This window comes from Pristiophorus japonicus, chromosome 2 (genome assembly GCF_044704955.1).
Source record: "Pristiophorus japonicus isolate sPriJap1 chromosome 2, sPriJap1.hap1, whole genome shotgun sequence".
Classification (NCBI taxonomy): Eukaryota; Metazoa; Chordata; class Chondrichthyes; family Pristiophoridae; genus Pristiophorus; species Pristiophorus japonicus.
In genome coordinates this window covers 329,374,215-329,388,407 of record NC_091978.1, presented here as the reverse complement: position 1 = coordinate 329,388,407, position 14,193 = coordinate 329,374,215, and the positions used below count along the sequence as shown (strand labels likewise).

Here is a 14,193-nt window from a genome sequence, read left to right as displayed (position 1 = left end):
CAGGGAAGGCCAGTACTGCTCCTTCTTACCTACAAGAAAAATAAAAAATAAATACCTTACTTTGCTGGGTCTCTTCTAGCCTTGGTTCCTGAGATATTTGGCCTGACGCAGACACCACCGCTCAGGCCTCAGGTTAAAATCATAGATCAGACCCCGATATGGTCATATTTAAAGAAGATATCGCTGGCTTTGGTTTCTGGGCTTGTATGCTTCAGGTTAAACTACAAATTCTATTTTTTAAGACATGTATCTATACAGAAGCAAAATAAATCAGATAAAGCACCAATATAGTACTTAACCCTCAGTTATACTTATGTTTTCTGTAACCAAAACAACAAAGCATTTTGGAACTTAGAGTTTTATTTTCCTAGAGTCCTTTAACTGGACCTGGGATTAATGTAACATGGGCACTGTCGCTCCCTGAAGCTCCACCTTGCCATTGTGACGTAATGGTGCTTCAGCCATGTCAATTGATGATACTGTGAAAGACTACAGTAATTGTTACCTCATCCAGGTAGCATCTTACACCTCAGATTAAAGACAGATTCATCAGAATAGGCAAGTCTTTTTGAAGAAAAACAAAATTATTTCTCAACAGCCCAGTAATCAATAATTATTTCTATATTTTCCTGATGATGAGGAAGTGACAGAGAAGTCGCATTTCTGTCTGTTAATTTGTTTATCATATCAAGGGCAAGATAAAGCTCATTGTAATTTTAAATGAGGATAAATTGGTCTGGTTCACATATCGAGATGGTTGCTGAAACCAGATTGGAAATATCTTCTGAACAGTTTGGCTGTTTTTCTGATGTTTACTGGTTATTGATTGGTAGCTGAAGATATTATTTTAAATATATACGTGAGTCTACTTGGTTGCAAAAAGACAACGCATGGACAATTCCATGATATTCAATATTTGTCTTCTTTGTATCAGACAACATCAGTTAGAGCATCAGAAACCAGCTGGCTTTCGGTTTGAAGGTCACCATGCATTCCTTTGACTACAGAAAAATCAAAGAACTTATACATTTGAACCAAACCTTATGCAGCTTTTGTTTTCACTGAAACAACAGATACACAAATCATACAGTATGTGCTACAAAGCAGGAGATTTTTACACCTACAAACTGAGCCTTTATTATCCACCGCAATGGACGGGATCTGCTGGAAATTGGTGTCCCCAAATTTTGGTCTGATTCATAATGTGCAATAATATCCTTGGCATTGGAATGAACATAAATACAGTGCAAGTAATAAGAGAAATGTTGTATGGTCTTATTCACCAAGATAAGGAAATGAATTACAAATTTAAAAAGCTGTACAATGGGGTTGATTTCTTGAGCAAGTTTATATCCTGCAGAAATTCTGGTGAATAATAGGAATGTGGATAATAGAAGTTCCACTGTAATTAGTGTTGTATAGATAGCAAAGTATTTTACACTGAAACTGTTCTCTGCATTGTTCTTTCCTATAAATAATCAAGTCGCATGTCTTCACAGCAATTATATTTCATCAGTGGTATCATATCGTTTCATATTGATGTCTGTGTTTTAGATTTGGGATATTGAAGATCAAATATGTCTCATCACTGTGAACCCTAAAGCTAGTCAGATCAATGGAGATCTGGCTGCTTGTTATTATTCTCAGGCACTGAAGGCACTCTGCATTGCAACTGATTCACTGGCACTGCTACAGCTCCAGGGCAGGTAAGCAGTAAAATGTCACTTGGTGAACAAGTGTAGACATTATTAAGGGCATCAATTACAGCTACATGAAATCATACGGATATAAGAAACTGAAATAGATTTCTCTAAGAGGCACTAAGAGAAGTGTAATAAAACTGATGGAAATGTTGTCTGAGGGCTCTGAGCAGAATAATTTTTGTATGATCTAGCATTTTTATTTTAGTGACTTGGGACATTGTGTTTTTTCTTTAATTTTACTAGAAAAGTATAAAAATGTTATATATTGTCTGTTTTATGTTTGGAATAAAATTCGGGCAGGTAATATTGATTTAAAGTTAATGAATCCAATGGTATTTTATCTGCAGAGAGGAGCTGAATAAAGGTATATCACACAAGGAACCAGTTCTGTGTTGTCAATACAATAAGTTAATGAGACAAGTTGTCACTTGCTGTGAAGGATCTGTAAGTAAGCAAACTATTTAAAGAAAAAATATTTTGTTGAAAATATGGTGATCCCACAGAGCTTGTAATTAGAAATAGATTCAAGGGCTTTTTTAAAGTATTTATTACTCTTGGGGCTAGAAATTCGGTTTTCAGGTATTTTTTCACTCAAATTACTGTTTTTGCTTTGCTATCGCTATCAGGGCGTAAACTCAACCTTTAATTTGCGCAGCGGTAAAAATCAGCTTTGCGTGAGGATTTGTGGCGCAAACCTCGAATTTTGGCAACTTTAGTCCAAGGCCGATACCACTGCGAGTTGGGCCTTGGGAGGGCGAAAAAACATCTAAAAATAAATTGGAAAAAACAAACAAAAAAAATTCACAAAACATTTACACTTATCTATCGAATCGCTGCAAAAGAATTAAAAAATAAAAACTTTAACTTACCTTTTTGTAGGTCTTCATACTTATCGCTACTGGCAGGCCTGCTATGACAGGTTTTTCCCTGTCGGTATTCTGAGCGCAGAATACGGGTGCGGAAGAAGCCAAATTTTTGGCGAAAACGCTATTTCGACTGTTGCACGATGGCACTCCTCTCCCAGTGGTACATAGAAAGCGCTGTCGCACATAGGTCACTGAATTTTCCGCCGACCAGGTTTTCGTCAAAAAAGGTGAAATAGCACCAAAAACCCGGTCACAAAATTGCCGAATTTCTAGCCCTTACAGTTTTTCCTCTTGTTTTATTCCATATCCCACTCATAACTGTACCTCCCACATTAATATGATCTTCCCCCATCAGGAGTATTGGGTAGTTTGGCCTCCTCATAAGCCTTAACAGTGCTGCTCTTATTTCTGCTATAAGGATGTACTTTGTCAGTGCAACTTGGGTCTTCCTTCATGATTTTCACGCTCCTTGTGTTTTCCCTGATGCTTGACTTCACTTGATCCTGTGCTTGATGATCTGACTAAGATTGACTGAGAGCAGGATTAAAAATGGATCTCCTACTCCCTGTGCCACAGATTCTGCTTTGCACTAGATCACTTGTTTTCCCTTGAAGGTAATTTCTGTGATGCCATTTGACTTTGGATAAAGTACTTCTGATGAGTAACACCATTGTTTAAATGGAATTTATTTTTGACTAGGGTTGGTGGGATTCTCCAGCCCCACAATTGTAAGCCACAGGTAGAGATTCAGGTCCATCTCCAAGATTCCTCAAATGGTGAATTCCTTTTTTCATCAAGAGAGGGCTGGTTCTCAGTGGCAAAGAAGGTGAAGGATGAGAGATAGGAATTGTGCCCAGGATTGGAGAGTGGCAGGTGTTCCACACCTCTTCAAAAAAAGGGAAAAGGATAAATGATAAATTATAGGCCAAGTAGTTGTATCTTGGTTATGGGTAAAGAAAGAAAGACTTGCATTTATATAGTGCCTTTTAATACCACCAGATGTCCCAAAGTGCTTTTTAGCCAATTAAATACTTAAAAAAAAAAGTGTAGTCACTGTTGTAATGTAGCAGCCAATTTGCGCACAGCAATGTGATAATGACCAGATAGTCTGTTTTAATTATGTTGATTGAGGGATAAGTATTGGCTAGGACACTGGGAATAACTCCCCTACTCTTCTTTGAAATAGTGCCATAGGGATCTTTTACGACCACCTGAGAGAGCAGACGGGGCCTCGGATTAATGTCTCATCTGAAAGACAGCACCACCAACTGTGCAGCATTCCCTCAGTACTGCACTTGGAGTGTCAGCCTAGATTTTTGTTCTCTGGTATGGGACTTGAACACACAACCTTCTGACTCAGAGATGAGAGTTCTACCCATTGAGCCATGGCTGACACTTAACCTCTAATGGGCTAAATTTGATAGCCACTGAAAACAGGTGCTGGGGTCGCAATGCACGATTAACCCACGCCAGTTAATTGAAATGCAAGCAGCACGCCAACTTCATGCTGTCGGCTCATTAGAATGACCCCCCCATGATGGCGAGGTTGTACAATATGCAGCAGATCACCACGATTCTTGATACTCGCTCTGTCGAGTGCTGCAGGGCTCCTCCAGAGTGGTCCAGACAGCAGAAGTGTTGTTTCAGCACACCAATGGTCTGCTCTATCACATTTCATGTGGCAGCATAGCTATCATTGTATGCATGCTGCACATGTGTGCGTGGGTTGCACACAGGAGTAATTAGCCATGTTATCAGCGGATAGCCAGTATCCACCCTTTGGTTTGCCGTGGTCATTCAAATGTCGATAGCACAGCGGACTGCCACAGAATGAAGGTATCATGACTGCCGACAGGATACCAGCATTAACATGCATGATTTGCTGCCTTTGGTCACACGCGAACTGGACCTTTTTGTTCCAGTATATGGCAGAGATAACGTGTAGCGCTTGCAAAGCGTTGTGTGTGCAGTCAATGTCAACCTGCATCACGGGGAAGCCTGCAATCCTAGCGAATCCGTGTGCTCGCTCTGCCTGCTGGTCTCTGGCAAGAGAGAATGAAATGTAGGTAGCTCTCTTTCAATAGAGAGCCTCAGTGGTCTCCCTTATGCAACAGTGGATTCAAACTGTGAGATGTTGCAAATATCTCCAGCTCCAGCCTGGAAGGATCCAGACGCATAAAACTTCATGGCCACGGTCACCTTCACAGCCACTGGCGATGCCGTCCTTGCTCTGCTCTGTGGTCGCAGCAGGTGACAGATTTCAGTGAGGATATCCTTATTGAAGCACAGACTTCTCACACGCTGTTCCTCACTGAGGTTCAGGTAGGAGAATTGTTCCCTGAACACCCTGCCTCCTCCAGTTCTTTCCTGCTTACTGCTGTTATGGGCCCCCTTCTCCTGCAAAAAATAGGGAAGTGTGTCAATGAGTGTCCTGCAATATGTTTGGGTGATGCGAGCTGTGAGTTGTGGGTGCAAGGCTTGTAACAATGCTAAGTGTGTGAGGGTGCAATAAACTGATTGATAGAGATTGTTGGTAGGTGGGTGATGGGGCTGTCGTGAATTGAGCAGTGGATGAGGCTAATGCAGTGGTTCTCAAACTGTTTTGGTAGAAGGTCCCCTTTTTAAATGGATTAGCAATCGTGGATACCCCATCTGAATTATTATTGCCCTCTGGTATTGATACTGTACCAGAATCTTCTGACAATGAATTGCAATATAGCTATGCCGACATCCACAAAACGGGAATCCCTCAGGATGTATGTATAAAATGATAGTGATTTTATAGCATTGATTTTTTTAAATTACAAATGCATTGATTATTCAATGTATTCAGGTGCTGCCCGGATTATTATGTCAGATTTGCTCATTGACCAGCCCTCGACTGTGAACAGACAGATCTAATGTAATGTATGTCCGCCTTACAGGGCCTGTTCTTTTTGGCCGTATCCCGGCGCCGCTGCAGCCGGCTGGTAGTCAGGACGGGATCTTGGTTTACAAATGGTCGGTTCCTCTACGAACAGCTGGCCCTGCGCTTTTCCACCTTTGACCCCTGTTGCTGGTGCTGATGGCCCACGGTCTCTTTTTTTATAGCATTTGATTCAATTTATTATCTTACTGTCTCAAATTACGTATTGCAGCAGCTTTCTATTCATACTTGTACATCTGACTTCAATTATCCTCCTGTGTCATCATCCATTTCTTGAAATGGAACTGGTTCTCAAGGTGAAATAAATGAGTCTTTTCTTCTCCCTTGGTAAACAGAATGCAGTCTCGAGGTGTGACCTGATTTTACTGTTCTGATTAATTTTGTTGGATGAGGACAGGCTCAGCCTCAGACGTGCTGTCCTCCTCGCTCCGATAGCGAGCGGACACTGCAACAGCGATGTCGTGCATAAATCTCTTTCCCACAGAAACCTGGGTCAGAGTCGGAACGGGAGTAACTCACAGGAGGCATGGAGGTCGGCATCATTATCCCGCAGTTCGGAGGCTTGAGCCGTTATCACAAAACGCTTGCCTACCCAACATGTTGGTAGCTTCGGGTTTCTTCAGCGACATCTCTTTCACTCTAACCCCGGGCCACCACTGCAAGCCCGACGCGCGGGTCCTTCCCGAAGCCCTCAGAAACCCGTAGTCATTTTCCCTCCCTCCTTCTCCTCTTCTTCCCTCCCTCCTTCTCCTCTTCTTCCCGCAGCACACAGCCGCTGCTGCTGCCGCCATGGTAGCTGCATGCTGCCATCGCATTCAGCAGCTACCTGGCGACTCTTACCACCGGCTCACTCTCCATCATTGATTGGGGTTTTTTTTTGCGGACCGCCGGAAAGTCTCCTCGGACCCCAGTTTGAGAACCACTGGGCTCGTGGTGCAGTTGATAGGATGTGCCCTTTGAAGATGAAATCACTCAGCTTGACAATTCGTGTCAGATTGTTAAACTTCTTCCTGCACTGCATCCATGTTCTTGGAACAACACTCCTGGCATTAACCTCCGCTGCTACTTGTTCACACTGTCTCCTGAGCATGTCTGGAGGGCCTCCTGCCCCTCTGCAGATACAAGACCTCTCTTCTTTTTTCCACCTTTTCCACCAAAATCTCCAGTGCATTGTCTGGAAACTTTGATGCTCGCTCTCTTGCATGTTCAGTCATTGCTCAAAGTATCAGAGCACCGGTTGACTTTTGAAAGAACTGCCAATGCTTTTTGTAACAACAATGCACCTCCCCTTTAAGAGGCACAGGCTGTCTTTAAGTAACACTAACCCCTGCTGATGTGTGTGGTCAATGAACGGTGCGGGTAACGCTGGGTGCAGCAATCATTTTTTTAAAAAAGCAGGTAACACCAATTTAATATGCTGCCTGCACCGCAATGAATGGGTGCAGATTAATCACGCGCTGCGATCCCCTCGTCTGTTTTTGAGGGTTAGCCACTTTCTGCCCAGTGGTATTTAAGGGAATGTAGTTGCATGGCTTCCACCAAGTTTGGGCCCATGGAATTAGCATAGGTAGGTCCAATTGAAGAGCTAACCCTGGCACTGGCATTATAAGCCAAATAGACCCTCCTTTATGCTATAATCTCTATGATTTCCATGACTGTGAGCACAGGGAAGGAGAGAAAATCAGATAGGGAGTTACTCTGGGCTGATGTCAAAAAACCAACTAGCAACAACAGCATTGAGAAACGCACAAGAGCAGATCCACTCTCTCAGCTAAGGAAACGGTGCATGGCCTAGGTGGATCTAAAAAGCTTATAAAGCAGAACAAATGTTTGAAATGAGAAGTAAAAGAAAACAAAACATAATGCAGTAGTGCTTGATGTTATATATTAAACATTCTCATTACAACAGAAAGGAAATAAGCTATAGTGCAGAGAAGAATGAAATATTTCTTAAATTAAACCTACCACTCATTTTGAATGAAGGTTTTACTGAAGATCACTAGGCCATTTCACCCACCTTGCATCATCCTCTAGAGATATCCTAAAGTCACGTCAATTCAGCACTAATTGCTGCTCAATAGGTTCCTGGGTTTTCACCTCCATTGCTCTTTTTGGAAGTATATTCCATTTGTTGATCAGTTTTTGTGTAAAGAAACATTTCCTAACATGAATCTTAAATTTACCTTTTATTAGTTTCAACCTGTGATCCCTTGTCGTAATCTCGCAGTTTAATTTAAAGTAATATTCTGGATTACCTTTTACATTCCCTAACTATCTTACATAGATCGCTTTTCAAACTCTTCCATTCCAGGCCTCAAAGTGCCAACTTTTCCACATAACGCAGTCCATTGACACAAGATCAGCTTCGTGGCCCTTCTCTGTATTTGCTCTAGAGCTTGAATGTCCCCCATTGTGTCTCAGCAACTAGTACTGGACACAGTATTCAAGATACCGTCTGTCCAGAGCACTGTACTGACTTGTATTCTACTGTTCTGGCTACGTCGTTCAACATTTTATTTGCTTTGTTGATTGTTGCTCTGATTGGTTGGACATGTTGAATGTCAAATCTAGTGGGTAGAATGTCTCTTTCAATTTTGCCCTTGGCTATTTCAACATCCATGAAGTTCTTGTGCTGTTTATTTTTCTTCCTATGTACAGTATTTTACACTTATCTGCATTTACTTTCATCTGTCATTATTCTGCACATTTGGGTATTGTATCCTCCATGTTGAAATTTCTAAACTGCCTCCTTCGCCCCTCTTAGGTATCATCTGAAAATTTGACTGATTTGCATAGAGTTTCTGAATTCAAGTAATTTATGTAAATTAGAAACAGCAGTGTCAACCCATGAGGCACCCCAATCAATACTTCCTCCCCTACCCCCTGACAACTCCTCAAATGAGTACTCATGATGGGCTAGACTTTTGGCAACATTCCACCCATTTACCGCCCATATTACCGCCCATTTTCCATTAAAGAAGCCATTACCGCCCATTTCGTGCTTAAAGTGGAAACTAGCGCCCACTTACTGCCCATATATCGCCGGCAGTAATTTCAGCAATCTATTACCGCCGGCGGTAAACGGAACCGCCCGTCTATCTGTTTTAGGAGATTTCCCAAGCACTTCAACGTGCACCGCCCAAATACTGCCCAGATTAGTGCTGGGCGCCAAATTCGGCAATTCGCCCAAATATTGCCCAAATTACCGCCGGCATAATGTACCGCCCTGAAAATGATGCACTTACCTGACCTTAACCCAGCGGTATGGACGCCATGTTTTAAAACGGATGAACTTGAAGAGAAGGCTACTTCAAGTTGCAGGGAGCATTAAAATCATTTGTGAGTGGATTTTAAGGGTGTTTGAAATCAATGCGCATAATCTGAGGGTATAATAGTCTATCTAGATTAACTTTTTGGTTGTTTAAGGAAAGGTGAATAATTTTTTTGACAGTTTAGAGGACTCTTAAAGGAATGGGGCCTGAAATTTCTCTGCCAACATTGTTAACTAATTACATGCTGCGGAATAGAGCTGGAAGAAGGTTCATTGAAGAGCATTATGTGCCCAATCAAAGAGATGGCAGAGGAGGAGGAGACCTTACATCCAACGCATTTACAGGCATAAGTGGACATACCTGGACCTGTCCAGTAGAGTGTGCGTTAGAAGGCTGCACTTCCGAAAAGAGGTCATCAATGAGATATGCCAACTAATTAAGGGAGACCTGCAGCCTACCAGCACCATCAGGGCAGCACTGCCCGTTGAGGTTAAGGTGACTGCGGCACTTTCATTCTATGCATCTGCTGGCGACATTTGCTGCATCTTTCAGCACGCCACACATTGCTACATTCAGCAGGTGACAGAAGCACTTTACGCATGAAGGTTTAAATTTATAAACTTCCCAATGACCAGGGAGGCAGAGAGCTTTGGGATTTTGCAGAAACACCTCTGCATCTCACCTTTAGAGGATGCAGAGGTGTTTCGGAACCGAAAGGGATTCCACTCCCTGAACATGCAGCTCGTTGTTGACCACAAGCAAATAATCATAGCAGTAAATGCCAATTTTCCAGGGAGCATTCATGATGCGCACATCTTGCGTGAGAGCACTGTCTCAGACCTCTAAGAGTCAGCCACAAGGTCAATACTGGATGCTGGGTAACAAAGGATACGGCCTTGCCACCTGGCTCTCGACCCCCCTCCGTAAGCCCCAGACAGATGCCGAGCATTGATACAATAACAGCCACATAGCCACACGCAATGTAGTCGAAAAGACAATTGGAGTGCTGAAGCAGCGCTTCAGATGCCTGGACCACTCTGGAGGCAGTCTACAATACCACCCTGAGCAGGTTGTGGAGTTCATTGCCAAGTTGTGCAACATGCAAAACACCACAATCAGAAGGGGACAGGAATTGCCACAGGGGACTGCAGGACATAGAAACATAGAAAATAGGTGCAGGAGTAGGCCATTCGGCCCTTCTAGCCTGCACCGCCATTCAATGAGTTCATGGCTGAACATTCAACTTCAGTACCCCATTCCTGCTTTCTCGCCATACCCCTTGATCCCCCTAGTAGTAAGGACCTCATCTAACTCCTTTTTGAATATATTTAGTGAATTGGCCTCAACAACTTTCTGTGGTAGAGAATTCCACAGGTTCACCACTCTCTGGGAGAAGAAGTTCCTCCGCATCTCGGTCCTAAATGGCTTACCCCTTATCCTTAGACTGTGACCTCTGGTTCTGGACTTCCCCAACATTGGGAACATTCTTCCTGCATCTAACCTGTCTAAACCCATCAGAATTTTAAACGTTTCTATGAGGTCCCCTCTCATTCTTCTGAACTCCAGTGAATACAAGCCCAGTTGATCCAGTCTTTCTTGATAGGTCAGTCCCACCATCCCGGGAATCAGTCTGGTGAACCTTCGCTGCACTCCCTCAATAGCAAGAATGTCCTTCCTCAGGTTAGGAGACCAAAACTGTACACAATACTCCAGGTGTGGCCTCACCAATGCCCTGTACAACTGTAGCAACACCTCCCTGCCCCTGTACTCAAATCCCCTTGCTATGAAGGCCAACATGCCATTTGCTTTCTTAACCGCCTGCTGCACCTGCATGCCAACCTTCAATGACTGATGTACCATGATACCCAGGTCTCTTTGCACCTCCCCTTTTCCTAATCTGTCACCATTCAGATAATAGTCTGTCTCTCTGTTTTTACCACCAAAGTGGATAACCTCACATTTATCCACATTATACTTCATCTGCCATGCATTTGCCCACTCACCTAACCTATCCAAGTCGCTCTGCAGCCTCACAGCATCCTCCTCGCAGCTCACACTGCCACCCAACTTAGTGTCATCCGCAAATTTGGAGATACTACATTTAATCCCCTCATCTAAATCATTAATGTACAGTGTAAACAGCTGGGGCCCCAGCACAGAACCTTGCGGTACCCCACTAGTCACTGCCTGCCATTCTGAAAAGTACCCATTTACTCCTACTCTTTGCTTCCTGTCTGACAACCAGTTCTCAATCCATGTCAGTACACTACCCCCAATCCCATGTGCTCTAACTTTGCACATCAATCTCTTGTGTGGGACCTTGTCGAACGCCTTCTGAAAGTCCAAATATACCACATCAACTGGTTCTCCCTTGTCCACTCTACTGGAAACATCCTCAAAAAATTCCAGAAGATTTGTCAAGCATGATTTCCCTTTCACAAATTCATGCTGACTTGGACCTATCATGTCACCTCTTTCCAAATGCACTGCTATGACATCCTCAGGATAGAGGGGACAAGGCAGTGGAAGAAGCGAAAGAGGAAGGAGGAGGTCGAGGAGGAGTCTGGCGATGAGCCCATGACACCACTGATTCCTACACCACAGGAGAAGCCCATGGTAATTACGCAGCAGCAAAACTGTTACGTCAGCAGCTCATAAATGAACATTTGCTTGAACGGTGAGAGTTAAGTTTAAACACCGCCTGGCCATTTTTTGCAACCATTGTATTGATTGTTAACCCCTCAGTTTGTAAAAGTGAGTGAGACACTGCACAATAATTGTTAAGTTGAATAAAAGTTTATAAATTATGAAAAATGATTCTTGTGAAATACATTAATAAATAATAAATAAATATTTTTAAAGTAAATTTACAACAAAATGTGAACAAAGCAACAAGATTGAAAAAATTAAACATTAAACTTTAAACATTAAACCCACAACGCCCCCCCCCCAAACAGTAGACATTAAACAATTTTTAATTAAAAGTTAACATTTTTTGAATAAACACCCCCCCCTCCCAACCTGCCAACAAATCTACCTGCGACCACCATTCCCACTGCCTCTGTCCCCCCTCCACCTCACCCCCAAGTGTTTTTTGGCATCACCCCTATCCCTGCCCCTGCCCGAGTTGGGACCAATGCGTTGTGCAGCAGGATGCCTCGTGCACCTTGGGGTTTAGTGCTGTAGACCAATTCCAGTGTTTGCCGCATGGCATCAACGGAATCGGCGATTCGCTGCATCACCGCAATCAGTGCCGTCATATCCTCTGATTGGTGTGCTGACTGCGTGGCGATGTTTCCGGCTAGGCCACCAATGGCCTGGAGGAGCTCTCGACCAATGTTGACGCTGCCCTAGACAGTACAACCATGTCCAGGTCGATGTCTGCCTGTCTTCGAGCACGTCTGCCTGTCTTCGAGCACACCTCCCCTGCCCAATCGGCCTCCGCAGATTCAGCACACGGACTGTAACACTCTGTGTGCCCTGCTGTGCACCGCTTGATCCCGCTACTTCCTTGGAGCCAAATCCATGAAATGTGGATTTGGCTGAGGAAGAGGTGGTCGCAGGTATTATGGACCCTTCTGTTGCCGCCCCCTTTTCTTCAACATCCAACGGCACACCTTGAGGGAGATCGGAAAGTCGGATGGTGTCGTCGTCGTCATCATCATCCTCCTCCTCAGTGTCCTCCCCGGTCAAAAGCAGTTGTACTACAATCGGCTCTACATGCTGATGCTCCTGGGCAGCTAGAAAACATAACAGAATAGGTAAGCAGAAGGAGAAAGGAGGGAGGGTCAGGGTGACATTTTAACATTTACATTGCGCAGACATATGTAGAGGAGCAACATTACTGCATTATATATCACCGAGAGACACAACATGCAATGAACGTGAACAGAATTTACAGAGACTGCATGGCATTATAATAAGATTTCATGATGGTCCCAGCATTACGTTACATCACTTGGCATCATTTATACATTATGTTCACATGACTATATTACATGAACGTTGCACAGCCCGGGGATTATGCGTGACTTACGTGGCGCTAACACTGGATCTGCACCCCCACGGGTGGCCGAGCAATCATGTGCCCCTGTGAGGGCTGTGGCCTGCTCCTCTAGGTCAGTGAGCTCTTCCAGCTCTGCCGGCCCTCCTCCGGTGTGCTGAAGCTCACCGCGATTGAACACAATTTTTTTTCTGAAAAGATGACAATTGCATGGTTTAAGATAATTGCCCAGGTACTAGTACGCAGCACACAGATAGGCATCCACAATTACCCACCCCCGATGCCTTTCAACACTGTCCCGTTAGCATGCAGGTGATGCATGATGAACACATCTTATTACAGGAAAGCAATATAATAACATCGTTGATAGTAATAATGTGTAACACCAAGTTTACTAAGATTAACAAAATCACAATATGGCAGTTTTACATTTTAAGTAATGAGTCAGTGCATGATTAAAGTTATTAAGGTTATTACTTACTCTCGTGGCAGAAACAAGGTCGTTCCAGCACTTGAAGCACTGGACTGGCCCCCGACGGACCTGGGCAACCGAGGACACCGCATCGGCAATCTCTGCCCATATTCACTGATATACGGGTGGGCAGGGTTTTCCACGACCACCCCGGGTCAATTGGTCCCACCGTGCATCCACTTCGTGGACCAAGCAGCTTGGGCATCCATAGTGAATCGCTTTGCCCTCTTCCTCTCTCCTACCTTGGCCTCCACCATCAATTGATCTTCAATATCCATTTTATAATTTTTTTAATAATATTATATTTTATGTATAATAGTATGTATAGTATAGTATGGTATAGTATAGAATCAAAAAAATAGGCACACAAGAACTGGAAACAGATCATTCTCAAACAGGCTGCTGGTCAATTCTTTTCTCCCACTCTCTCTCTCCCACTCCCTTCCTCATCTGCGCATGCGTGGGCTGACCCCTGACCTCTGAATCATGGGAAAAAGAAGAAAAAAAATCGCGCATGCGCAGTAAGGCCATTGCCAAGGACGCCGGCATTACACGAGAAAAAAATACCAATCCTGCCCGACTGCTACCGCCAGGGAAAAAAAGCTGAAACTAGCGGCTTTGGATCTTAGCAGTATTCGGGCGGTATTGAAATGTCAAGAAGTTCATACCACCCGAATACCGCCAAGATATGGGTGGTAACAGTATATGTGGAAAGTCTAGCCCACGTCTTCTATTCAGCCAGTTTTATATCAATAATAAGGGTTTATCTTGAACCCCCACAGCTTTATGTTTTACAAGTCTAGTGTTGTGTCCTTAAATGCTCTAACAATGACTCCACGAGGCAGTGTGGTGTACTTGAACTGTAGTGACCTTAGTCCTTTATTAGTTAATTCCAGAGTGAGGATCACACTTGTGGCCTGGCTTTTATACTAGGCCAGGCACACCTGTACA

General features: G+C 43.7%; 1 protein-coding gene across 2 annotated transcripts in view; it reads left to right on the top strand.

Annotated features, from left to right (window-relative positions):
- Positions 1-14,193, top strand: part of LOC139234667 (cilia- and flagella-associated protein 337-like) — a 120,546-nt gene that overhangs the window by 31,088 nt on the left and 75,265 nt on the right. For both annotated transcript variants that reach the window (XM_070865348.1, XM_070865356.1), the window contains 2 exons: positions 1,555-1,706; positions 2,051-2,147. In XM_070865348.1, coding sequence (XP_070721449.1) covers positions 1,555-1,706; positions 2,051-2,147 — 249 coding nt within the window. The remainder of the gene's footprint in view (positions 1-1,554; positions 1,707-2,050; positions 2,148-14,193) is intronic.